Source organism: Zootermopsis nevadensis, unplaced genomic scaffold (genome assembly GCF_977971745.1).
Source record: "Zootermopsis nevadensis isolate Lab colony 2312 unplaced genomic scaffold, Znev_1.0 Znev_ptg000011l, whole genome shotgun sequence".
Classification (NCBI taxonomy): Eukaryota; Metazoa; Arthropoda; class Insecta; order Blattodea; family Termopsidae; genus Zootermopsis; species Zootermopsis nevadensis.
This window is the reverse complement of record NW_028259143.1, coordinates 994,413-1,022,284: the sequence shown is the minus strand read 5'-3', so window position 1 is coordinate 1,022,284 and position 27,872 is coordinate 994,413. Positions and strand designations below refer to the sequence as shown.

General features: G+C 39.1%; 2 protein-coding genes across 4 annotated transcripts; both read right to left on the bottom strand.

The window, feature by feature from the left end:
- Positions 1-69: 69 nt before the first annotated feature.
- On the bottom strand, positions 70-20,526 carry LOC110834700 (short spindle 6). 3 transcript variants are annotated; one of them, XR_015534660.1, is made up of 11 exons: positions 20,188-20,526; positions 8,751-8,870; positions 7,852-7,954; positions 7,421-7,548; positions 6,847-7,086; positions 5,795-6,068; positions 5,183-5,449; positions 4,785-5,047; positions 3,916-4,194; positions 3,562-3,701; positions 1,649-1,788 (listed from the first exon to the last, which is right to left on the bottom strand). XR_015534660.1 is itself a non-coding variant. In XM_022074139.2 (10 exons), exons 1-10 carry the CDS (start codon positions 20,302-20,304, stop codon positions 1,390-1,392), a joined length of 2,190 nt encoding a protein of 729 aa, XP_021929831.1. In that variant the 5' UTR covers positions 20,305-20,525; the 3' UTR covers positions 70-1,389. The 3 variants fall into 3 exon arrangements, 2 of the variants coding, with proteins under 2 accessions (XP_021929831.1, XP_021929832.2); XM_022074139.2 differs by lacking the exon at positions 3,562-3,701 and having other exon boundaries at positions 70-1,788; positions 20,188-20,525; XM_022074140.2 differs by lacking the exons at positions 3,562-3,701; positions 20,188-20,526 and adding an exon at positions 11,104-11,122 and having other exon boundaries at positions 70-1,788.
- A 1,626-nt stretch (positions 20,527-22,152) lies between these two features.
- eIF3i (eukaryotic translation initiation factor 3 subunit i) lies at positions 22,153-26,441 on the bottom strand. The gene is made up of 6 exons (XM_087347011.1): positions 26,345-26,441; positions 25,173-25,419; positions 24,893-25,045; positions 23,644-23,777; positions 22,955-23,155; positions 22,153-22,672 (listed from the first exon to the last, which is right to left on the bottom strand). Exons 1-6 carry the CDS (start codon positions 26,345-26,347, stop codon positions 22,421-22,423), a joined length of 990 nt encoding a protein of 329 aa, XP_087203137.1. The 5' UTR covers positions 26,348-26,441; the 3' UTR covers positions 22,153-22,420.
- Positions 26,442-27,872: the final 1,431 nt, after the last annotated feature.

The window sequence follows — 27,872 nt, the reverse complement described above, 5'->3', positions numbered from 1 at the left end:
CCTCATAATATTGAGTTTAAATCCAATATCCAATGCAGTAAAGGTTAAAACTCAAGAATCAAGTCTCTGTGATGTCACATGTTTTATTAATAACAAACGTACTTAGAATCTTTTTTACGAACACATTAATTCTGTATTTATACATGTCAGATATTAAATACTCTTCTGTTACATCACTTGTTTTCCTTTATACACAATACATCAGAATTTTTTTTTTTTCGTACGGTACAGAAATTCTGTAATAAATGATCACAGATACCGATTTCAAACTGATATGCGTAGCTGCAAACTCAATCGGATGACATCTTTGGTAAATGCTGTCTCATAAAACATCTGATTAGTGCTACGACCAATTATGGAATTCAGTACAGTAAATAATAATAATAATAATAATAAAAATAATAACCTGTATTCAGAAGTTGTACTACATGTAATTTAACCTTTGGTTGAAAGTTTGGCTTATTTACTTAACTTAAACTGACTTTCGTCCCGCGCGGTCTGAGGCATCATGCTTCGAGGGAGAAGAAATTTTCTCATGAGTTTTCGACCGGTGTATGGGACCGGTGCCAACCCAGCATCGTGAGGAAATTGGGGGAGCTACAATGAGTAGCGTAATCCGGTCATGGAAACCAGCAATGGCTGGGGGTTCGTCATGTTGACCACACGTCACCTTGTATCTGGTTCGATGATCGTTCACCTCTGCTTAGGCGTGTGAACGTGAGGCTTTGGCTCTCTGGAGCTGTTACGCCACGGATTTAATTTTAATTTTTAAACTGATCTTCACTTTCATGAGTGAGATACAAATTACATACAGTGTTTCTTGTAAAGCGTAAACAATATATTAAATGAGCAGTGGAGATTCAAATGCAATAAGTCTGGCGTTCCTTTATAATAACACCATATAAGTTTATTTTTTATTAAACTTCTGCAGAGTCAGTAAATTATTTCCTCATACACTAAATTAATTTACCTGTTAAATTAAACATGTGGGCTACCAAATGTTAAACTCTCGCTGATCACGTATGGCTCTCGTATCAACTATTCCACGGTTCTATATTTTTGTCTATTTATAAATAAATTCTTATTGGCTGAGTGAAGCAGAAACCGCTATATGACGCATCCTGTCTCCACGAACTCAGGGTAATATTCTCTGAACACCATTGATTTGATCTTAAATTCATGCGTTAAGGCTGATTCACCATCTTCGTACATTCACTCAGCCAATTTCACTAGTACGCATATTATTGTCAGCTTCGACTTCGTTATCGATATCTTAAAAAAAAAAAAAAAATACATGACTAGCGTAACTTAAGAATACTTACTATGCTGTCTTCCTTTTAGAACTTTTGCAGCTTTATTAATATATGTACTCTAATGTATTGTTTAATGTCACAGACGTGTTACTTCAGCCCCCCCATTCTGTGGATTTTTCTTGTTGTCTGTTTGACTAGCTTTGTTTTGTAAATTTTGTTGCTGATGGTACATGTTCCCATGATTAGAATCAACAGCCGATGAAACATTGGGACTGGACATCGGGAAGAACCTCGGAGCGTGACCAGAACCATCTGCTACGGGCGACGTTATGTCTAAACAGTCGCAGCTGAGACTCGAGTCGGAAAGTGCGGGATCCACAGCGTATTTTGGAAGCAGCAGAAGGCTCTCTGTTGATTTTGTTGGCTGCACGTAGCGGTGATGATGCTGTCCGTGGCCATACAGATTAACGACAGTGGAAGTCATACCCTGGAGGCGTCTGTCTCCGCTGCGGCACTGCTGCGACGAGCTCCCTGCCTACAAGCATAAAAATACCAAGAAATGTGTCCGTGTATGTTCTTTTGTTTTCGAAGTCCCTCAAACCAGACTTATATCTGGTTTCGATGCACTGATAAACTGGTTCAGCGTTTCATCTGCACGGTCCTCATTACTAAGTCTCGATGGTAACATTTCCTTCTGTGTGATTTTATCAATTATGAAGCAATTTATGACTTTTTTTTCCTTGCCATACATAATACATTTTATTCACGACATAAAAATGTACTCGACACCAACTCATACTAAATTCTCTAGATTTTGGAGAAATGGACAATGGCCAACGAGGAGGCCTCTGTTTCTAGTGAAGCAACGGGAGCCTTGTTTTCTGACTGCTGTGGTGTTTACAAAGAAATATGGTGTTCACATATCTGGTAACCCTTGTATAAACATCAAACATGTCTAACAAATTTTAAGCACTTAAAAACTTCAGCGACGCCAATTCCGCAAGACACCAAATCCATTTTCCATTTTTTTTTTTCTTTCTCTGAAATAAAATGGCTACGCTGAAAGTTGTAATATCTTCAAAGATTCGACATCACACAAAAAATCTATAACCCTTACTGAATGACTTTCATTTCAAAATTTTGAAAATCTAAAATTGAAGAAGAAAATTTAAATAAGTCTCACTGACTTCACGTCACGAAATGTATTTTCAGGAAACAAGGCTGTAGCGATGTAGAAGCTACAGGTAACACAAAATGACATTTTGAAGACAAATTAAGATTAAATACAGTTTTTTTTGTAAGCAGCAGCCACTAGTAAGAAAGCAACTCTAGAAGGAGCCGTCTGATCGTTTGAGCGACAGCAACGAAATCTACGCGTACATCGCACGATGCAGAAGATCTGTAAGCCCTAACAAGCATTTCAAAATTAAATCCTTATCGTCCTGTTAGGAAGCAAAAAGTGTAGGTAGAATTAAGATGTGCGTAACGTAAAAGCATGATTTTTACAAAAAAAAAATCATCAAACAATAAAGAATCTGAAATGTCATACCATATTTTTCTCCACATTTAATTGTAAATGAGTAATTAATAGTATTATACCTTGTATCAAGTTTATTACTGATATTAAATGTGCGTAATTAAAAAAAAATTATAACAAATTAAATATCTGAACGAATATTCCACGACCAAATTTGAATGAACTTTCCTAGAAGTTTGACAGATTTTCTTTTATTATAATTAAATTATTTAAAATGGATTTACTTGAACTGACTAATAAGGATCATTATTTTAATAATCAAGAATTTTATAAATAATTTATTTGTGGTTTTGCGTTACGTCAGCAGCTGATACTACACAGCGTCAAGAGATATATTTTTAACGAATGAACCTGCAAGGAAGGACTGAGGAAAACCATGATCCTCACTAAAGATAGCTGGTCCCTGGGCCAAGATTTAAATGGATCACCCAAATAGGCAGGAGTGCCAACCTGTCAGCCATTATATTTGTTAAGAACTTACTGAAATTCTGAAAAATACAACAGAATTATTGTAATTTTATGAAATGTTGATTAAGACCTGTTTATCTGTTTGCGTAACATTTAACTTTACGTGAAGGAAAGGATATTTATTAGATTAAGAGACCTGAAAAGTACAACTCATGCTATAAAAGTTGGTTGCACTGTCAGTCTTGAAATTTTGCTAGAAGAGAGATTAAAAGAGATTTAGCAGCCACCCTACTTAGAATATGTTAATTAATTACAAAAACATCTCTACGCTAGCTTTATACAGGCAAAACCCATAAACAGTACCTGGACTTACGAATTACAATAACCAACTTCATTTGTCTCATCGCTCATCCGAATTATACGACGACGTAACTCTTGGCTCGACAAAACATTACGTAGGCTGTTGAGAAGACCCCCTACTGATGGGCAGCAAAATCAGCCATCTTGAAACAAAAAATTACAAAACATCCATCTTTACGACTAAAATGCTGGTTGGTCGAGGACCTTCAAAGTCTGCGGCGTCACAATAAAACTACGGCTAGCCGAGAAACTGACGTCTAAAAATATTAATTTACCCGAATTTAACAACAAATCCGCGTCGACACTCGCGTTAGCTGCGTTTTTAAAATTACAGTTCTGCTCGACATTTGAAATTACCTTGGTGCTGTGCGTGCGGCTGTGACCAGTCTTCCCGCCACTCCCAGTCTTCACGGACGTAGTATCGAGATACCCGTACCCGAATCCGTAGCCTCCGAACGCTTTGGTCGTGAGATTGTCCCAGGACTTTGCGGGCTTAGCAGGATTGTAAGTCGCGAAACCAGCGGCTTGCTGTTGCTGCGAAGTTGAAGGGTACTGGTGTTGCTGGTGATAAGACGAACTGGAAGTTCCTTGTTTGCCCGATGACTTGGTGGAATGATTCCGCACAGCAACGGTTCCCTTGGAACAAAAAATTTGGGTTGAATTTTCAAAAAGGTACGCGTTACGTAATCGCGACATTCATATTCGTAATTTTTCTCGTCAAACAGAAGAATGACCACAAAATAATCACGTAACACAAAAAGTTGACAGTGGAACCACGGTTCCGGAGAATTAGACGTAAATACGTTTTTACGGAAAGGAAGTTTATATATTGGCTTTATTCTAAATGTCCGCTTTACAATTGAGATAAATTTGATTAAGACATTGATTATTCAACTTGAATTAGTTACGATTAAGATGGGTTTGTGGTAGCTGAATTTAATGTAATGTTTTATAGGTAACAACAATGACGAGTAAATAGATGTTCCTTAGGTAACCATTGTTGTCGATTTGTTGATAAACAGATGAAGTTTCCCAGGTAACCATTGTTGTCGATTTGTTGATAAACAGATGAAGTTTCCCAGGTAACCATTGTTGTTTATTTGTTGATAAACCATTGTTACACTTTTTCGTTCCACTTTTTGCCGAATGACACTGACCCTAAAATATGGACGTATTTACGTCAAAAAACAATCAAAATGGAAGAAATTAAGATTGTTTAACAGTACCTCGCAGGGTGGGTCCCAGTATAATGTGTCGGTGCTGAGCGAAGTGGTGTATGAGGCGGCGCTACTCTCTCCGCCTGCACCCCCAGGGACCGTGCAACTCAGCTCGCTTGACGTGCAAGAATGCAAACTGCACTGGCTGACAAGACCAGTGCCAAAGTTGAAGTAGCGATGAGCGCGTTGCTGCGGAGGTTGCGACGCCGTGCCGGGGGCGGGCGGGTGCACCGCGGGCTGAGACGAAGCCCGAGTACCTTTTTCTTTCCAACCTGCACAGAACAATTTATTTTAAGCTCGTCAACCGTGAGATTTACGCCAGATCCGACTTGATGGAGAGATTTCAGTCATCTCATTCTAGTTTTTCTTTGTGGCTTTAAAAATAAATATCTCATAGAGCGGATTACCTTTTGAATCTGACTGATTCTTGGAGGTACTTTTGTGGCCATTCCGATGTTCCTTGTGATGACGTGATCGCCTCCTAGCAGAAGGAACGCAATGCGGGTCGCAGCACGGACTGGCCAAGTCATAAGCTTCCAGACTAGAGCTGTCTTGGTTGCTGGCCTGGACGCACGGGTTGCACAGATGGTGAGACTGGGAAGACTGGTGATGCTGCTGCTGATTCTTACCGTGACCGCCGCTCCCCGAACCTTTCGAACACTTATTATTGGAGCCTGAGACAAATAATTTAAAACAAAATATACATCCAGCGCATGTTTAAATTTTCACGCAATTAACACAAAACCAGATGTAACTTTGACGATAAAAATAAAAAATTATGAGCATTTATGGGTGATTCTGACATCCTCATTATCAGACATTTTCGAAAAAAAATTGTATCGCTATCTTCAAGACAATGACCAAGGGGATATTTACTCTGGAAAATTACAGACGACGACAGCTTTTTATTTCTGATGATATATTTAGTAATTTCCAGTTATTCAGAGTACGTATGTAGAGAGGGAGATAAAAATGTAGTCTACATGTGCCAAAATACCAGCCGTCACACGAGAACTGACCGGGGCCGGCTGCTGCAACACCATTGGTTTGGTGGTAACCCTTGGATGCCCCATGTCGTGTTGGAGCCTCGCACGAGCTCTTCACGACCACGGACTGATGATGGCTGACCGCGTCGCTGTGACTGTGCTGCTGTCGTGACACGTGACCTGCCGGCCAGCCGACGAAGTACTCGCCACTGCTACTCGTCGAGGGCTGCAGCATGTACGCTCGATACCGCGGATCGAGGTATTGGTACGAGAGTAACAGCTGTTGTGTCTGCGGTTGGTGCTGCACCTGGAAAACCATTCCAACTTCCGCGTACACGTAAAGCACTTCCGGAATTACACGAACTGTCTTATTAATTATATTATTTTTACATCTCAGGAGAAATTATGTTGTTGAACGATATTTTGATGAATGTGGTTTGTGAAATGTCACGAATTGAATAAAATAACTATTGATGAATGTGGTTTGTGAAATGTCACAAATTGGATAAAATAACTATTGATGAATGTGGTTTGTGAAATGTCACGAATTGGATAAAATAACTATTGATGAATGTGGTTTGTGAAATGTCACGAATTGGATAAAATAACTATTGATGAATGTGGTTTGTGAAATGTCACGAATTGGATAAAATAACTATTGATGAATGTGGTTTGTGAAATGTCACTAATTGAATAAAATAACTATTGATGAATGTGGTTTGTGAAATGTCACTAATTGAATAAAATAACTATTGATGAATGTGGTTTGTGAAATGTCACTAATTGGATAAAATAACTATTGATGAATGTGGTTTGTGAAATGTCACGAATTGGATAAAATAACTATTGATGAATGTGGTTTGTGAAATGTCACTAATTGAATAAAATAACTATTGATGAATGTGGTTTGTGAAATGTCACTAATTGAATAAAATAACTATTTTATCACTTACGCTGAGGAAAACACAAAATGCAGTCACTTGTTATTAGAGCAGTAAATTAATTCATAATTCAGTATCAAGGCTAAAAGTACGATATAAATAAATACGTGTCCGTAACTTCGAATCTGATTCGACTCGACTTACCCTTGCAACATCTTCAGTGGACACAGTGGGTCGGCAGTAATTATAATCGTTTCCTTCTACTTGCGTTGGAGTCGTAGCGTCGGTAGACGTCGAAGCAGTGGCTTTCTTGCGAGCTGGCAGACTGTGAGTCTTCCATTTTCCTTGCAGTAGTTCCCGTTCTCGTAAGCACAAACGTTCCAGTTCTACCATCTTACCTTGGAGAACACGCTGCAGCTGAATGTAACGCATATGAAGTTCCACCTACGGGAAATGGTTTCTATATTATTAAAAACGGTGTAGCATAACTGCCACTTGTTTCATGACGATCTAGGACCCCCAAAAAATCGGGAATAGTACAAGTATTGTATGAAGCAAACTACTTTCTGGACATTAACCATCGTCCCGGAGTTAATAAAACACATCGTTCCGGAGACCGGAATCTAATCTAAAACCTAATCTGGTGGACCCAAACGATAGAGCTAGTCCCTATCTCCGGACTATTGAATGGGATAACTATTAAGATACGTGAACTGTAACCAGAAACCAGAAATGAACTGTAAAATTTTGTTTAGAAATCTAATTTTACGAGAATTACCTTTCTAACGCAGTCCTCAAATAGAACCACCATTCGCATTCGAGAATCACAGTTTTTTATGAAGTTGACGAGTGTCTTGTGATCGGCTTTCTCCATGTCATGGCCATTAATTGACAGAATAACATCACCTGAAAACAAAGATGTTAAATGTCACGTGCATTATTCTTCCGGCTTGTCGTGACGTGTGGCCTCGTTACGTTTCAGACCTGCCTGCCGCCTCAATCATCAGGGTGACGAATCGAAACTTCAAAATTACGAAACGTATGAAAGTTGTAATATATTGAGACAATACAAATAACATCTGTTTATATTTCTATGGGGCCTTAATCTGGTAAGACACAAGTGAGAAAAAATACGACAACGACGTAAATTTCACTGCCGGAACAAACCATAAGACGCATAAACTGTTATCTGATAAAATTATATATTACCTTCACGCATACCAGCTCTGAATGCAGCTCCATCATAATCTACATAATCAACATACGTGATCATCTCTATTTCTTGTTCTTTTTTGTAGTGGATACCATAACTCTGAAAGAAATAAAAAAAACAATTGCCTCACTAAACACGCAGCTCAGTCAAAACGATGACTAGGCTATGGGGTGATGACCAGGGGTCAGATTCCCCTGCAGGGCAGGACTTCTCCCCTTGCCACACTCTGGTGCCCACCCAACCTCATAGCAACAAGTGCTGATGTTATGAATATGTGGAGCTAAACCTCCACTCTACAAATGTCTGCACGACATGGTCCATAAGAGTCGGAGAGTAGACAAAACTATCTGCTCTAGTATTAAAATTCATTAACATACAAAACTTCTTTATTTATTTCTTTATAGGTGGTTGTTTATTGTTTAATTCCATGTCTAAAAATGTGAAGATAATATTAAAAAATTATAAGAATTGCCTTATGCCATTCATGCTCGTTTCTTTCGACCTAGAAATACGTGCTGCATCACAGAACACTAAATTTACTTTTCAAGAACACGAATTTCTATCTTTACTTGACAAATTCTCATTAAAATAAACCAATTACATATTAGGGCCCATTTCTAGTGTATTATTTGTCTGAAGCCTTTAATGCAGTGTACATTTTGTTACGTACAAATTTCTATTACGAACAGTTTCTTTTAAGAGGATAACGCAGACATGAAATCTATTATCTTAGCTCTGACCGCAGAATATTTCAGTAATTACGTAATCACCTTAGCCACATTGTGCTATTGTACGTTGGTTCTGATGTGGGAAAAAGAAAAGTTCTGGATAACCTTGGATGACAGATATCATCATCATCGTATTTTATGACTGTCAAAGCTCTGGTCTGCCTCACCTGCAATGTAAACCCAAAGGAACCATTCTTCTTTTCTACGATGATGGTTCGACGTCGACGGTCCTCGTCGGGTTTACTCGCTGTCACTCTGTCGGGCTTCACACGCTCCAGGATTTGTGACTGTAAGAACAAGGTTTCAACACCGATTCATCCAAAGCCTGGCAATGGGCACGATCCTCAGCCAATTACACCCATCCTCCAGCTTTACATTACCCTGTCTTCTACTTCGTGGTCTGGAAAGTAGGCGTTTTCCAAAAGTTCCCCCCCCCCCCCCTAAACCAAAATTCTGCAAGTGTTTTTGTATGTTCCTGGCTACATTCAGAGCCCACAAGAAGACCCCAAGGCCAACAGAAGTGTTTATTTAATGAAATGTGAAGATGAATAGACAGTGAACAGGAAACAATTTGGAAGGAGGCGATATTCCGACGTGTCTGTGGGAAACCACAACAACAAAAAAGGTGGAGAGATCTGTGTGTCATGTGGTCACTAGGTGGAGCGGAGTTTCTAGAGGCCAAGTCAGACACGCGTTGTGAATGCGTCATCCCTCAAGCCCCTTTGCTTGCTTGCCGCCCGCTACACAGCATATAGATATTGATTATCTGACGTAAATCCCCCCTGACTCTGCTGATCCCTCATATCAACATCAGCTGTTCCCTATTTATTACATAATTCCATATCTACTTATGGAATAAATTACTAAAAAAATTTAAAAAAATATAATTATGGTTTTGGCTACAACGTACAATAACTGTACACAAAAAAAATATATTTACGTGTTTCGTATGATTCTCACAATAAACAGCGATTATTTTCCAAAAAAAAAAAACATCATTAGCCTACCGATCACTGTTATAAAGACGTGTTCTGAATTATCATTTAAATGGACTTCGAAGAGATACAAACTACTGCCTTTGTTAATCAAGACGACGACGGGGAAGTGTTCCTGGCAAACCTCAGGTACGAATTACAAGACTACACGTCGTTTCAACCCACAAGACCATGACCAAAGCCGTGAGAACCTCAAACCTCAGCTTCAATCCGCATTCGAAGCATTCTTTAACATAATAAATGTTTTTATTACTGTGAATTACGCTGTGTTATTTGTATCTGTAATCCTTTTTACGTGTGTTGTGGCTTACAGTCTACCTCCTGGTGTGGTGGATGGTCTCTGACCGTCTGGATACATTTCTGATAAAAGCGAAATTTCCGTTTTGCCTCACAACAAAGATGACAGTGGCGTGATGATAATGGACGGCTGAAAGGGGGAGGGGACTGCAGATTGACGTGGGATCCGAGCCACAGTGGAATGAGAATGTCTTATTCCGAGGAAACTGGGATCCAGTTGGCCTAGAGAATTTCTAGATGAAGGCCACGCAGCGAAGCCTGGTTATATAATTTTGTTTGCAGCAACAGACTTCCTGTATCCAGCGGCATTTTGCTACGACAGAAAGCGGATTCTAGTCCATTCGCATCCCCACATTCCAGACGGATTTGTCACAATAAATCCAAAACACGCAAACTTTGTCTATTTATGCCATAGCTGAAATCAGTTTGTATTTTTAATTATTCATTAACACAGAAATCTAAAGACACGCGATAAATTGGTGAAGGAAATCTTTTTAAAAAAATACATTATTGAACAAAATAATTTTAACCCTAAAACAGTCTTTTCCACATTTTAATAAACTTTCAACGCGAAAGCTAGGAGTCTCCTCTGCAAACGACGTGCTAATATCGACGTTTCAGACTTTCCTTTCTGTCAGAGAGTGTTTCGTCACGAAAGACGATAAGTACATCGCTACTGGACAATGCGAAAATAATGACTGACGTGTTTGTATTTGAAGAAAGTATCTCACGGGTTAGAAGTGTTCAAACATTTACACACTTACAGCCTAGCATTAGATAACAGGAAGCTAATGACAGTAGAAAGTTATTTATCTCCTTTTTGCGGAACGAAACCTTCAGCTGAGGACTCGGTGTCAAAGTCTGTACACAGACTACTGCACTTTCACGAGAATAAACACGAAGTCTTGTAACACTTTTGTATAAATTCTCCAATAACCTTTTAATGCACACAGACCTAACAATGGCTGTAACATTCAACAATCGTATTTTTCGCCACAGACAGCGCCGTGGATTTCGCGGGACCTTCAGAATAACCAGCAATTATTTTTCCATGCAACACAAACTAGCTCATTGTTGTATTTACTTTCAGACAGAAAACGAACTTTTGAATGCTACTTAGATGAGCTTCATCGACTCGCACGACAGAAAAACACTGGGCCTTTACACGTTTCTTCTCGTCACTATTGTCTGCAACACAGACAACGACATGGCTGTTTGTTTCACTTACCACATTAGTCAGAGACGACAAGAAAGGAAAGTGTCTCACAAGCCGTCGTGTTCTCTGGCTTACGAGCATGGCGAAGCGGACACTAAACACTAAATTCACGAAATGGAATTACGGAGTTCCGACACAATTCCACCGGTGGATGTCACTGGCAGTCGACGTGTACACAGAAATCTGCTTTCCCCATTTTTATTTCACGGTGAAACGAATAGATCCAGGCAGCCTGATTCACACGCCATAACAATACACTTTCTTACGCACGGTTCAAAGGACACGCTTCCCGTCACATATGCATATTATGTGGGACGCACATGAAAATACGCCACTTCGACACCGTGGCAGTATCAGAAAGACGACACAGTTTTTAGAACGGCTGGAATATGAAGGCTCCGTTTCGACGTGTTACCTCAAGAATGAGTTATAACGGAATCGTTATATGCAGTTTCACTTGGACGATACGTCCGTCAGTCCGCAGTCACGCTTATGACTTCTCTACCTCCATCAACATTAAAATTATGCACTGCAAATGTAAAATGTTCGGTCAATAAGGGTATAAGTCCTGGGCTTCAAGATGGCCGCTGTGCATTTCTCCTCGCAAATCAACTTATATAGTTTCACAGGTCACCCTGATACCCGGGTTCTAACCCCGGTTGGCGCCCAGAGTGGATAACTGAGTATTGGTCAATGGGATTAGACTGTCATAATAATTAATTTAATTATTTAAGGTAATTACCTCCGGTACTCAGTGTCATATGAAGGGCAAAATGTCACAAAGGTAAAGATTTATAAATTTTCGAAAGTTAAAATCCCTATCAAAACAACTTTAGAAAAATTAAAAATATCCAGCAATTATTTCCTTAAACAGCGTTAAGCAGTTAATCTTTGTAATGGTGAAGAGTTGTGTTTTCTTCGCGGTACGGACTGAATTCTCGGTTTTTATTTAGATAAGCGATTATTTCCTTAAACAGCGTTAACCAGTTAATCTTTGTAATGGTGAAGAGTTGTGTTTTCTTCGCGGTACGGACTGGATTATTATATTAAACTATTTACGCGAGCTTCGGCTTCAAAGGGCCGGAGTATTCGCTGTATAGTCGTCAGCCATATTTTGACGTTTGTTAAATAATCTACAAGTAACTAACAAACCCCCTGATATCTTAGGGTTACATTTTTTGAAGCTCATATTTTGGTCATATCATTTTGGAGGTTAGGTTCCTGCAAACATCAGAACAAATGAACCACGCAAAGTCTTTCTGTCATTTTACGTGGTTTATTTAACGACGCTAGAACTACACGGCGTCGAATGATAGAATTATTAACAAATTATGAATCAGAAAGGATATAGAAGGAAGCGGTCGTGGCCTAATTTAAGATGTTACTCTGGTATTTGTCTGGACCAGGGCAGCCTATGTCCCGAGCTGGGATCTGAAAGTAGAAACTGGGCTCTCAGCCCGCATTTAGGTTGCTAATTAGGGAAATAATCGCCTTGTTCGGTCTGAGTTCCAGCCATTATTTGCGCTAATGAACACCTCCGATGCGGGTCCACAGGCATCCCTGCCGAGAGCAAGTGGATTACGTAAAGGCAAAGTTGTCTTTAACCCCGACATCGGACGGTGGTTCCGGTCCTGTGTCTTCCACCGTGTAATAACATTTCCAGCACATTCCACACTGTTATGGTTGTTGTTGTACAGCCTTCACGTGGCCGAGATGGCGTACAAGGGATCGCAAGAACTTAACAGTTACGCGACGGTAGCTGTAAGCCTGGCACCGTCAGCTGGCTCGGACATCAAAATGACAGTCGGTACCGATCCGTAGACAAATTCTTACGACCGTCACGCAACAACCGAGCTTTGAACGACATCCACCGGCAGGAATCTCCATCGGGTGATGTTAAGAACGCGTGGAGCCTTACATTTGTTCCACCCATACGCTGACATGATGCCAGAGACTTTTCCTTTACGGGCCAGAATAGTGGTTTAAAACTTGGGGTTCGAAAATATCCCCTGGGGGGAGGGGGTACGTGAGCTATTTTTTTAAGATCCTACAAGTTCGTATTTCTTATATTTTACAATGATCACGTCTTCAGAGACTTTTTGATGGCGACAGATTATTTCAAGGGCTATAAAGTGCCCCGGCATCGTGATAAGAATTTCTGACTTCAGGTAGGAACCCCCGTTTACTAAAATTGTTTTTCGAAACTGTTATTTTCAGACGCGTTCTTTTAAATTGTGAACAGGAGACAGTCTAACTGCGTTCCTTCTAAGGAACAATTGTTCTACAGCGCATTATCACTGCGCACAGTAACAAAGTAGCAATTGATACTTGGGTCGAATCTTTTTACGAGAAGCACCTCGTTAATTCTGATTGGTGTAGCGCTCAGTTTATGAGAGTTATTAGCCCGTATTTATCGCTTACCTAGTCAGAGCCTCAAGTTGACCACACAAGGACAAATGTAATTTCACTCTGTTACGACTTTCAGGGGGAAAAAAATAAATCAATTTGTGACGCAATTTTACATGCTTAAAACTAATTTCCGGTTTTAGAAAGTTACTCCTCGCTCAATGAAGAGACATGGATTGACTGACGCTTGGATAAAAAAAAAAAGAAAGGAAATTAATTATTCACAGCAGGTTCTGACGTACTTGTCACAGACTCGCGGTGAAACAAACCTGATCACAATTTGTCCAGATTTATCATTTAATTAATTACGTTGTATGAATATGGCGTGTATCAGATCGACGCGAATGCTGGGATAGTACATGGAAGCGACAAGGGCCACTTCCTTCGAAAAGATTGTGAAGGAATTTGCAGCGAATTTACAAAAATGACCTCGGTTACCTCCGGAAATGTCTGTAGCTCGTAAAAACTCATGGAATTGTACGGATTTGACACCGGAGAGTTTTTTTTCGTAAAATTCGTCGACATATTACAATTTTAGTTAACATCGGTTGCCACTACAAGCGTTTCTGAAGTGGCTTTCATTCGTATTACTGACACACAATCAGTTCGGTAAGCATTGATGCCGTTATCACCTGCTTTAGGAAACTACTCTCTTGTCTGGCTCAGTTACGTTCCTATGCATTAACGCTTCTAAAGCTCCCGGTTGTAGATAACTCTACGGCTAGATTCGCGTTTATCAGTTTTCACGGTCTATAAATTTCCCTTCTGTTTCCCAACAATTGTCCCTGAGGGGCAGAACGAAACAAAACCAAGTCACGAAGTAATAATTTGTACCCCCCACCCCCATGTAATGTAATGAAATGTTTTATAGGTAACAACAATGCCGAGTAAATAGATGTTCCTTAGGTAACCATTATTGTCGATTTGTTGATAAATCATTGTTACACTTTTTTGCCGAATGACCCTTCCTTATAGACGTATTTACGTCAAAATAAGTGTTAATTACAGCACGTAATCAGGATCCCCACGCATTCGGTACCAAAGTCGATCTGTATTTTATGAACCGAACGAGAAACGAGACCTTGCTCGCCCACGGAATAGATGGAGGGTCGTTGGCCCAAAACCTTCATGGGATGAACAACATTCAGCGTGTTCTCGAAAACATCACGCCCTAAATCTACCGAACGAAGAATCTATCCTTTACTTTCTTAATAATATGCAAGGTGTACAAATAAAGCTTCTCAGTACGTAATTTTCTAAACCCCCCCCCCCCCAAACCCTTCGAGGATCAGCGTCACTAGTGACTTCCCCTTGACTTGATTTGAAAAACAAGTCACGACGATGATTCACGCCAACTGTGGCTACAGAATAATCCACTGGCCATATAACGCAGTCGTAGGGCTGTCAGAAATTATTAAAATTCAAAGCACGAACTTGATTTGTCACTACAGTTCCCAATTTGGTTAAGGGACCGCCGTATTAAAGTTATTTATACGGCGTTAGACGGTCGCTGGACGCTGGTCAGCGCAGGTATAAAACACGAACCCGTGTTCAGGCGCGTTCGTTAACAATGCGGACAACTTCTGGGCTGGGACTCATGGCGTTACAAAGCAGAAGACAACAATCGACCACTTCCGTTACATCGCCTCTTCGAAAGACTAATCAGCACCACAACCATCGCCATGTAAACCGAAGTGACAGATAAAGGAAGAAATAAAATAAATAACAATGAAACATTGGTAATAAAATTACTAAAGGCTAATAGAAACACGTAGTTTGCGTTGCTACCAACCAGGAAAAGGACCGCGAACATTATTTTTAGTTAAATATCTTGACACCCACTATTCGAGGGGGCCTGTTGTTATGACACACGCAAGAGAAATGACAAAGGTTCTGGGCGGTCGGCCCTGAGAACTACTCATCACTTATCGCATTGTTTCCTGCCCCTACGACAAGCAAAGCGTCTTCTTGCGCGTTTGCAAAACCTTTACATAAACATTCGGGAACAGTTATTAGCTCATTTCGTGCGGAATGGCCTTTTCAAGGTCAAATTCTCAACAAAAAAACGCCTGACACTTGCGGTGATGATCATCATCATCTGAGAACAAACGTCGTGTGGATACCACCCGCAAATCGAGAACGTAACATGAAACATAGAAGAAGATGAATGAGATATCCATGGTTCGTACTCCTCACCAGGGTGATCAGATCAAGGATAGAGGCACGCGGGAGATGAGACATGCGTACAAAATTTTGGTTGGAAAACCTGAAGGAAAGAGATCACCCGGAAGACCTAGTAGTAGATGGAAACATATCTTACGAAAACAATGTCTGAGGGTAAAGATTTGCTTCATCTAGCTCAGGGTAGGGGCCGATAGTATCTCAGGTTCCGAACAACAAATTTTAAGTCGACTTCCAAAATAAAATCGTAGCAGTAAAAGTTTTACGAGTTGAGAAAATATGCGCTGTACACAAATAGCGAGAAGATGTGGTAAATACGCCTCCCACCGCTGTAGACCCTTTAAAGAGGGCTTTCACTCGAGCTGCTAATTCGAATTTCAATGTTGAGGGAGGCCAGTCCACTTAACCTGAATAACAGAGTTTGAACACCACTGCACTAACCTAACCTTACAACAGTGCGCTGAGTTCACACTTGCACGAATGAACTGACGGACGATCCACTCCTAACAAGCGCAATATGTGATTATATATATATACATGTTCTGATGGCAAAGTCCATCGGCTCGCTTGACAGGCCGACAGTGACGAACGAGGACGTAAATAAAGTCATATTAAATTCTCCGTGTTTGACATTCACGGGGAAAGTAATGTCTGCGAAATCACACGTGTTTTACGTGGACGACGAACACTGGGAAAACACGTCGAGTTTCGAAAGCGACGAACACAATTTGTTCTTTTCTTTACAGAAATCGCGATTTTCATGTTTCATTATTCTCTTCAAATCTGTACTTCGATCAAAAAAGTAGCCACGGCAGACAAGAATTTGAAACAATCGCTGCACGGTTACACAAGTGAAGTCGACCAGCGGACAGTCGAATGAGTATGAACCTTCAAAACCTGCCGATAAGAAGTGTCAACCCTGAAAGCGACAATGCAACGCTGCTTTGTACCCGCGATAGCAAAAGTAGATTTTACGAAACAGAAACAAGGTCAGATACTACGGTTCTCTGTCCACATTGTTGTAACAAAACATACATATGACGCAAGACAATCAAAATTCAATACGTCAGGGCACGTCCATTGTTTCATTGTTGCTTTTTTTTAAATATATGATTATATAATGTGAGAAGTCGTCGTAATAATGATGAAACTGACAAAAGACTGTCTCGGAGCGTAATTTCGAAATGATCACATTCAGCAGTTCAGTGTTAAACAGCACAGTCAGGATTCAGTTTAAGGTTGCAGCAAGAGTTCTAATGGCAGTGTCTCGTTTGCAAAAAGCAAGAAAAAGGAAATCTTACATCCGTCATTAACAGCGTTGGGTGATCCCAACTTCTAAGGTCAAATCCACTCTGATATGTCTTACGATATCAAAGACATCGCCCATTAAGAATTTTTTCCCCTATACCAGACGCAAAGTTTCCCGTTTCGTGACAACGAAGTTATTCAGAGCAACGTGGTGGCAGGAATTCGAGGATTTCGACATGTTTTGCAGAGACGTTTCTAGGGAAGGCAATGACGTAATATAAATTTAAGAATCGAGTGTTGCTATGGTTACGCACATATTAAAAGCTAGTAACCATCTTACGCAGCGTCTAAAACTACCTTTTACCCCCAAATAAAACACAGATAATTCCTTAGCCTAACACATTCTCAACTGTAAATACAGGGGAATCACACCAGACGTGTTCTACAGCTGTTTCTTAAAGACCGTATTTGAACCTGGCTTACATTGCCTTTTTATCAGATCCAAAAATAAACAGCTGACACATGTCGCCTCATAAAGGTTATATAAACCGTTTTATTATCCACGAAGCTGCCGTTTCTGTTATGTTTTGCTCACAATTCCAAGTCCATTTAATATTTTAATACAGGGTGTTCAAAAAAGTCGCATTTCGCTGACGGAGCAAACCGCTCTTATACTATGCGAATTTAAATAATAGGCGCCATATCGACAGACACGAGTGTGCCGTAATATTACGACTTTCAAAGACTCGTGCAATGCCACGTTTCTTCGTTTGCAGTCTTTTTTTGTAACACCCTGTATAACGTTTAAAATAGCACAGGCCAACCAGAAAAATCAGCCGCTGTCCTTCAGTTTACAACTCATACGATACCCTATGGCCATGAGCAGTTAATTTTACAGGTTTAATTAACAGAAGGGTGGAAGGTGACCGGAGTCAGTAAATCAAATCACTTAGCCGGAGTTCTCTTCACAAAATGAATCGGTCCTCCTAACATTGGGTTCTGCGGTCCACAGCTGCCTTACAAGCTAGTAAGTCTTGGCGAGATTCCAGGTTCTCACGGAGAGTATGAAGACGACCGTGTAGTCTGCTAGATACTGAACGACGTTTCAGAGGTGCTTGGTGGATCATCAGGGTATTAAGCACCTCTAAAACGTCGGTCTATTACTACCAGACTATACTCTGTTGTATTTTGTATACATTGGTTTCGTATGATTCTTATTTTAAACATCGATTATTTCCTTAAACAGCGTTAACCAGTTGATCTTTGTAATGGTGAAGAGTTGTGTTTTCTTCGCGGTACGGACTGAATTCTTAAATATTTTTACGCGAGCTTCAGATTCAAGGAGGATTTACGTAGCGGTCACATGAATGCATTCGAAATGTATGCTGCATGAAATAAGTTCACTTTCAGCTGGTAATATAAGAAACTGGAAATTCAACTTGAGGAAAAGAATTTATGTAAATGCATACAGTACACCACGCACTGCAAAGACGAAACACAAAATCTTCCGTGTGGCCTAAGACAACGTTTCCTGTTCAAAGTTTAACAAATCGTTCTTTTACTTTGAAACAGATCTCAACAATGTTCACGACACATCGAGGGTTCCAGCTACTGTCATTATTTTTGCTCATTTAATTACGCTGTATCAAATGCAGGTCTACGGCGAATTGGAAATAATCGATGAAGAATTTGTAATGTTATATTACAGTGCTTCTTCCTTTTATATTAAAAAAGTATCAGTACTCAGATTATTTCCAACAATTTGAACGTATTTAAATGATTTCTCTGTAAAAGAAAAAAAAAAGGTTCTCGTATTGCGTACCATTTCGCACTGTCATAAAAGATCATTTATATAATTCAAGATATTTCCGCTCACGAAAGGTCAAGTGTCAAACTTTGGAGGACACGTCAATGAACCTCTAGATTCAACAAAGGGCGAGCAGTTTCTTGACCAGCTGAGCAACTACTAACTTCTCAAGAGCGAATCTTTGTACATTCACAACATTAAAATAACTAGTCTACTAAATTTTACCTAAAATAAATAGGTAAGAATGTGAACTGGGCTCATCTTGCTCTTGAAAGGGGCAACGCAGAGAGTTCTTATGCATAATGGAGATACAAATATGAACACTCGTGAAAACAGTTGCTCGCACGGAATACGAATTTCAAAACTGTTCTATGCGAAGTCACATGAAAATCAGATCAATTAGAAATGGATTAGTGTCTGCAATGATACATAAAACCCGAATTTAGTGACAGCCTATGGGAGGTTTACACACAACAATAGTTTATAGTTACTGTAAATCGAACCCCTAATTCTGTGAAAAGTGACCGAGGATACCATTTTGTAAAGCTGTTTCCAAATTCCCATACACGCAAGAAAGAACAATTGACAAAAACCAAGGGATTTTTCAGGTAATCCTAAATAATTTGTGGATTATCCCAATTTCCCAGTAAAATTGTCGTTTCTGATACGAATTTGTATTTCATAGGAAGTTGTGTAGTGTTTCTATTTCGATAACAATGGAAATATTCATCACATTTTATATGCGTAATCAAGAACATTATTCAGTTCCTTACGATTATGTTAGATTTTGTATACCACTCACATGAGATATATGCAAGCCCAAATTCTGCAATATTTTTCTTGGCTTTTTAATCAAACGTTTTATTTTTAAAGCAAACCGCAGCCATTTCTTTCTCTCGACAGAATATTTATATTCGTAAAACAACCAAGATGAAAATATTATTTTCTTTCTGCCCGTGTGTGTCTGGGCGTTACGTTCAAATCTGGTGATCCTAATTAATTGAATACAGACGAAACTGGACTGAAGTGGGAGGCAAGTCCACTCCAGTGCGTGGTGTCTCGCCAGCACAGGTAATAAATAGCCCAATCCGTTTCCAATTGCCCAGTTACATAATTCAAGAAGTAAACCTTTGCATCACAGTGATCAACACAATAAATCTATTTTGCAATAACAGAGGACTGTTATGTATTTCGTAACCTAACCTCGATACGGAGAAATTACAGTAATGAACGACACAAGAAGTTAGTTTATCCAACATGCAATCCGATATCAAAATAACAACCATGAAAAATTCATCTCACTCTACAACAATGTTATTTCTACAAGGATGCGAGGATAATTTTTAACAAGGATCGGTTGAGAAACGAACCATAACCTCCGTATATGACTAGCTATGACATATATACACCATTTTACGAACTACATTTATTTAATTGACATATTCAGAACTCACCGGCGACAATTCCACTTCTTCTTCGCTGTGTTCGATTTGTTGGTTTTGCTGTAGCTGTTGTTTTGTTCTTTTACCCTGAGCTCGTGGAACTTTGTCACTGAGCTTGGGAGAGTTCATGCCGGTTATCACATATGAGAACTTTGAAACTAAATTATGCTAAAATATCTGCACACGCATATTACTCATTCATATTGAACATTTATACCAAACCTCAATACGCAGACAGCAGCTGTCCAGCATATTGACAACAGCACCATTTTCCTACATCCCCTGCTTTGCACTGCGCAACTGTCGTCTGCTCTGCTGGGGAGAACTGAAAGTATCGTCTGCTACGATGAGGTACGACGTGAGTCAAAGTATCACAACACAACAAAACAAACTGAAGGAACCAAAATAGCAACAATTTTCTATTTCTTCTTTGAGGTTAAGAGCATTTGCAAATTACAATTTTATTGCTTTGGCTCCGTTGTATAATAATAAATTGTAAAGGTCGAAAAAAAACGCGGCGCACGAGATTCATACGTGCCTCCCAACATGTCCTATTCCTTTTAAAACTTTATTTCGAATATCGACGAAGTAACATTTTGAGTCATCGTATCAGCTGAACTGCTAATGCTATCGACAGTTGACGTGTCAATGGTACATTTCAAATTATTAACCTGGATTTATCTCATACTGAGAAAGATCACAAACGACCTCAGCTGAAACACTGGTCCAACAGCCAGGGCAGAATCAAATACAACTTGGTCAGGCACTTAGTTTCATTCTAGACATTCATGGACACAGTTTAGATGTCAGAAGCATTTAAATTTGGTGGGGTAAATAAACTTCAGGCCACAAATTCAAAGCAAAAAATGTACACACAGCATTAATAATTCTAACATATATAACAATTTCACTTTTGTAAATGATGCTAATTACATCAGAGTCCTTACGATCAAGGACATTTGTTTCGACAAAGTTCTGGTTCAATAGTATCTCTTCATGTAGATTTCTCCATGAGCTTCCACAGTTGGATGGGCCTTCACCCATCTGGTTCCTTCACTGGTTGTGGCTCCTGGCTGTCACTTCTTCAAAGAAGAATGCATGCAGATCTTAACATACAGAGCATTATTGTTGCCCCATTATGTCTGAAGATGAGAAGTGTTCATTAATTGCAGTAAAACTCTTTAATGTAACATACCATGTAAATCTGTCAAAGACATGGCAATGCTAGTAGACATATATTTGCAACTTTTAACTGTAGACACACCTAAAAATGTTATCACGACCAGAATGTATGTTGTTTGCCACCTAATCCATCCTTATATCTTCTTCCTCCAGACTGCAGATAACCAGCAGTCGATGTTCATTTTTATATCCCCTTACATTTCAAGCATACTGTTTGTAAACAAAGCTTATCTGTGAATGAGTGAGCCAAAATAAGGGGGGGAAAAAGGTGGGGTGCTTGGTGTACAGTCTGGGTGTTGTCTTGTGTTGAAATGAGTCAATATGGGAATTGCTGGTCATAAGCTGTTGCACAACTTCCTGCAAGATGAACCTGTTTGATCTTTATATCTCCTCCTGCCCTTAATAGGCACAACATTTACAAAATTATGTAATTTGCTTTGCGGAGTTGAGACTTACATTATTAAATGAAAACATTATCAAAATTCCACATGTAATCATGAAGAAAACTCACTTGGCTGAAGGTCATCCTGGTTGAGAGCATAAAAGTTCAAAAAAAAAATTATGTAAAAAATTTGGGATTATTTTATTTTTATATATTACGCAGAACTGTTACAACAACTGCAGTACAAAGTGTAAGGCTACTTAGATGGCCCGTCTTCTGGGTTGTAGTGCCGTGAAATCTGGTAGAAGTTTACCGACATTACAGAGGTCTTCATCACCCTGATGATAGATGCAGCAAGGACCTCTGAAACGATGGTGAACTAATCATACGACTTTCACAGAAAATGAAGAAGCTAGATTTTGTACAATTTATTCTTCATACCGTACACATTCATTCAAAATGCACTGATCGCATGGACATCAATGAGTCAAAGAAAGGTTTCTGAAGCCAAATTTGCTTTTGAGTACTTTTATTTTTACATACTGTTTGGACAACTGCTTGTATATTAGACGTTCATACCGGAATTTCATCAATTCCAATACGAAATGCTGCATACTTTTCGAAGTGCAGGAAAGGGAAATTCTGTTGGAAGAACCGTCAATTATTCCTCCAGTCACAACTTCACTGACAATCAAAATTAAATTCGAAGTAAGCCGAATCAAAATTATGTATACGGATGTAACCATCTTCGCCCCCGCTACTGTAGCTCTTTCCATCTGGATGGAACGCGACACTGTTGATCGGTCCAAAGTGGCCTTTTACGCGACCAAATTCTTCCTCGAACACTAGGTGAAAGAATCGTGAGTCAAATTTTCCGATGCGCGTCGACGTCGTCGTGACATCCATCGCATCTTGGCCGCCACCGACCACAACCTATAAGAATTAACTTTCATTACGGCAAAAATATACACATTACATAAATTTTAATTAAAGTAACACCAAATCTGACCGTCCTCAAGTAACCTACCTTCAGTCGAAGACCGGCCGATCACCACGAGAATCCGTCACGCCATTACATTCGATACTTACGCTCAGAAAACCGCTGTTTCTACCTTACATCTCCAGATTCGAAACTGTGGTTCTGTTAGTGCTGACAAGGACGGAGTCTCGCGAACAATAAAGTATGAGAGACTTAACTAGCAGAAGCGGACTCACGTGATCGTAGATGGGCGAGATTGCGGCACTGTTCACGGGTCGTTCTGTCTTGTACGTCTTGAGACAGCTCAGTGTGTCTGTATCAAACAGTCTTGCTGTGTAGTCTTTTGATGCTGTGATGAACATTATACCATGTTTACTCATCTGCATATCATTTATTGATCCGCTATGATCGTTAGTGCTATTCATAGTCTTACCCATCTGGGGAAAGAAATATCTTGTATGTACACAAATACGCAGACTTAAACACGATTAAAATCAGAATGCAAATGTCTGGAAGTAAATTAAGGGAATTATTATGTGGAGGTAATTAAAATCTGATAAGTTGGTATCATATAAATGAGATTACACTTTGCATAAGTCAGAATAAAAAAAATATTCCTCGCTTCTTGCTAGTCGGAACTATAGGGCAACAAACAACAAAAACGTCGTCTACCCGCACAATTTGTCGTTTGACAGAGGTTTTAAAACAAAGATATAACGGGAAACGATGCCTGTACACTACGAAAAATACGTTGCAAGAAATTAAAACCGAAGTCGGAGTCGCACAAATACTAAGGGTCTTCGGCAGAATTTAAATATCGTACCGGTGTTCTGCGTCAGACTGCTGGAATGCCAAACAAAAAAAATGTTTACAGAAGCTGTATCATACTGAAGTTAAAATAAAATCCAAGAATTTTCACACTTACACGTAAGTCCCACTGAGTGAGTTCTCCGTTTTCATGGCCTGTAATAACGGACTTATCCAGCGGTCCCCATAACATCGAGGTCACCTTCGGCCCAGTGTTGGGAATGGGTATGCGAAGAATTGGATGCGCTTTCCCTGAATAAGACGTTGTCATGTTATTCGTCTCTCTCTGTGACAATATTTGGATTATACAAATCAGCAGGGCTTAATGACATTCACAGACGGCTCTGATGATAAGAAACTCTCACCAAACAAAAGAGAAAATTTTAAAATCTCACAATAAAATGTGATACATCCAATATCAGGAAGATAGCAAAATCCTTATTCAACCGCAACTAAAATAATTACAGATTTTATATATGAATTCAACTAGAGCTGGAGACTAAAATCACAAATATCTTTCAAATTAGAACGTTTCAACTTTTCTGTGCTGAATAGTTTGGGCCTTAGAAACCATTGAAAAAAAAATTCAAATCAAACCCAGCTTAATTTAAGGCAAAATTAACGGAACCAGTTGAACACGCAATTCTGGTGTTCAAGAGTGAAATACCAGAATAGCGAGTAGGCATTTCAAGAGACGGACATTCTACTGAGGTAAATGCGTGTGAATACGATACGTGAAAAGCACACAACAGAATGCCAGATCAGATACTATCTAGCAAACATCACAGAAGCCGAAGCTCCTCAACTGCTATAAATTTTAATCATTTTTGGCAATGGCGCTGTGTGGCTAACAAAGTAGAGTATAACTGCATTCAATTAAAAACAAATTAATTAGCAAAATATTAACACAAAAGACATACCTTCTTTTAATCATTAATGGACCAAAAACATTCTGGATATTGAAATTTCCTGTCCTCAATATAAAACACAAATCCGTCAGACACGCTCAGAATTACGCTCGCCTGTCTATAAAGAGAAATGTTTATTTTTGCCGTGCTTAAAAATCCGGCAACTGCGCTAATTTCAGAAGCTCAAATTATTGTAATGATAAGTCATTTTATTTTAAATACATCTGCAATAGTTTCCAACGAAACGTGTATTTGTAATGAACATTAAGGTTGTAGTCGCGACATCTGACACCAGAATGACTCGGAGTGTTGGTTTCGGGGTTCAGTAACCTTTCTTTAGGGACAAAAGAATTCTACGAATAAAAATGTCTGTAAAACTTATGCTACATATTTACAATTCCCAAAATGAAATACCATGACAAAAGGAAAATGTCATTAGTAAAAGCAGAATGAAGCTACCTATAGATTCATCGGCATTCCGGACATCAATTATCAGTATCTCACACAGCTGACCCAGATGTGCATCTGTTGAATACGCAGCCATGTTAGCACTATAGCTGAAGTTGCAGGATCTAACAGATGAGCTGTTCTCAATTTTCCCAATCTGACTTCCTTAAAAAAAAAAAGACACGAAACACTTCATAAAAACATTCCCACTTCAAGCATTACACTCTTAACGACATTCAATCCAAAGCCAGTATCCTTATGCAATAAACTACCATATTCCTTTCATTCTTACCTGTTGCACAGTCCCAGATACGCAAACACTGATCAGCTGCTCCCGACATAAATCGAGTAGTGTCCCAGTTAACATCGATGGCCCATACTGCTCCCTGATGACCATCGAAGGTTCCGAGGCGTTCTCCATTTAACGAATACCATACATTTGGATTAAGATCCTTTGCTGATGAAAATAAAAGATCTCCTTCTCTGTTATATTTAATTTGTGTAATGGGACGCTCATGTCCATGAAGCATAAGTGGCTTCTGTAAATTGAACATGCTCTAATTACAGATTATTCAAGCTTCCAGGCCTTTGGAGTCATGGAGTAGTACTGAATACACAGAAATTATTCAGAAAAGTACATGAAAAATCACAATTAAATAATCTTAAAACTTTGCATACCGTGTAGTGTCTTTTTTATAGCGTTAATAGTTTGTTTGTCTGCTTATTTTATATCCCAATTAAATAATTTCGTAAACACCGGATTTGCAAGAATATTTAAGTCTCAATGTATATCAGCAACTTACAACACAAATGAATTGCATTTTTTACCATTGAACAAGTACAAAACAGCCCATTTTGATGGGATGTATGTCTGTGTCACAGAAAGAAACATGTTTTTTTTTATTTATGGCCTACTGGATCTGAGAATGGAGAAAAACTGACATATTTAGAAATCAGAAGTATTACAAATGAATGTAAAGTTACTGCAGCCACAAACAAAAAATATTACATCTCCACTGTAAACATCCCATTTGGAAGATCCATGGAAACGAGAAACTGGAATTGAATGGACACATCAGCATGTGGTCTGTGTCGATGGGAAATACAAAGGTTCCATTAGATTCTAATAGGGAAGTTGGCTGAAAAATTGTCTTCCTCCTGACTTCACACTGCACAGGCACGGCTACACCAATTGCAGTCATGTAATTGAATAGCAGAATCCACACTTTGAGACTTATTCCCATCAACGTGCAAACCTTTTACCTGAAATGGTTTCCACAATGCAATACGTGGATAAATCCAATTTCGGCTTCAACGACATGCTCCTGATAGGTCGCATTACCACACATGCTTGGCATCAAAACTCAATTCCCAAAAACAACCACTTCCGAGACTTAAACGGAGAACGACAAACGAATATAGTATAAATTCATAACCGAAATGCGTTCCTACTTAATTTCTTACCATTATAAGTCCCAATTAGTGTAACTTGCCTTCCTCTTGCTGATTTATCTCTCTTCCAACATATGCTAATGAAGTAACCGGAAACAGTCACAGATAACTAACAACCAAGGACAACATTCTGATCAGCATTATCGAACAATTCGATTGTTGCAACAAAATGGCTGAATAATTAAAATATTTTTAAAAAAGTGATAGTGGAACCATGGTTCCGGATAATTTGACCTAAATACGTCTATACGGAAAGGAAGTTTATATATTGGCTTTATTCTAAATATTTGCTTTATACATGCTTTACAATTGAATAAATTTTGATTAAGAAATTGCTTATTTAACTTGAATTAGTTACGCTTAAGGTGGGTCTGTGGTAGCTGAAATATGTTTTAAAATTTGTGCACTTGAGAGTATCAACATATCTATACAAGATTTTGATCTAGTAGTACTACATTCAGGATTTGACATCAACATTAAGCCAAACGTTTCCTCCATAAATGTGACAGCTTTGATTTTCCTCCTTCTTTAAATCAATGTTAAAATCTCAGCTCTTTCCGCAATAACGAAAGCGGATTGTTGACGGCAGTAATGTAACACAACAATGCCGAGTAAACAGATGACGTTGCCTAGGTAACATAACAATGCAGTTACACTTTTTTGCCGAATGACCCTTCCTTATAGACGTATTTACGTCAAAAAACAATTATAATATTCTTTTTGCGATACGTATCTGAAGAAGGGACGGGCGATTGAAGACCGTATACATATTTTGCACAAAGGTACTTTCAACTGTGCTGTAAACTGGAAAGAAAATAACCTCACTAATTCAATGCAGCAAATTCCTCCTAGAGAAGCTGACAATTGCTCACCTAGTCAGCAAATTCACAACTTTTATGCAACCCCAAAATCGTTATTCTGTTTACAAAATCTCAACAAAAAATCCACTACCAAGGCCTTTTGCATTATTATGATTGGTGGCATACCTCTTGGCTGTTCGGCTACTTATTCAAAACATTCGTACATGTGTAGTTTTGTCATCCATCCTCAAGCTGAAAAGAAACCTTGTTTAAAAATACAACTGCCATGTAGCTCCTATATTTTTTCCCCATAGTTACATTTCAGGTTCTCATGGCAGTATTAAGATACTAAATCTTATGGAAAATGCACCATACAAGTTCACTTCAGAGATGTTTACTGCCTGATGATGTTCAGAAAGCACCTAAAACCTACCACTGGTTCATATCCTGAGCCATATGAATCCAATCCAGATCTTCCCAACTTATGAAAGATATATTTTAATAAATATTATCCTACCACCTTCAGCAGCTGTTTATAACCACGCCAGTAAATGCTGGTTTCCTGAACATCAGGAAATCAAATCTGTTGCTGTGGCAACGCGTTAATACATCATTTCACTTTGAATTTGCTCCAAATGCAAATTTTCAGTTTTTGTGTATTTTGGTGAAGTCTGTAACTTAATTTTCATAGTGCATGTCACTGGCATAGCAACATATCAAGTTTAGAACACAGAGTTGGA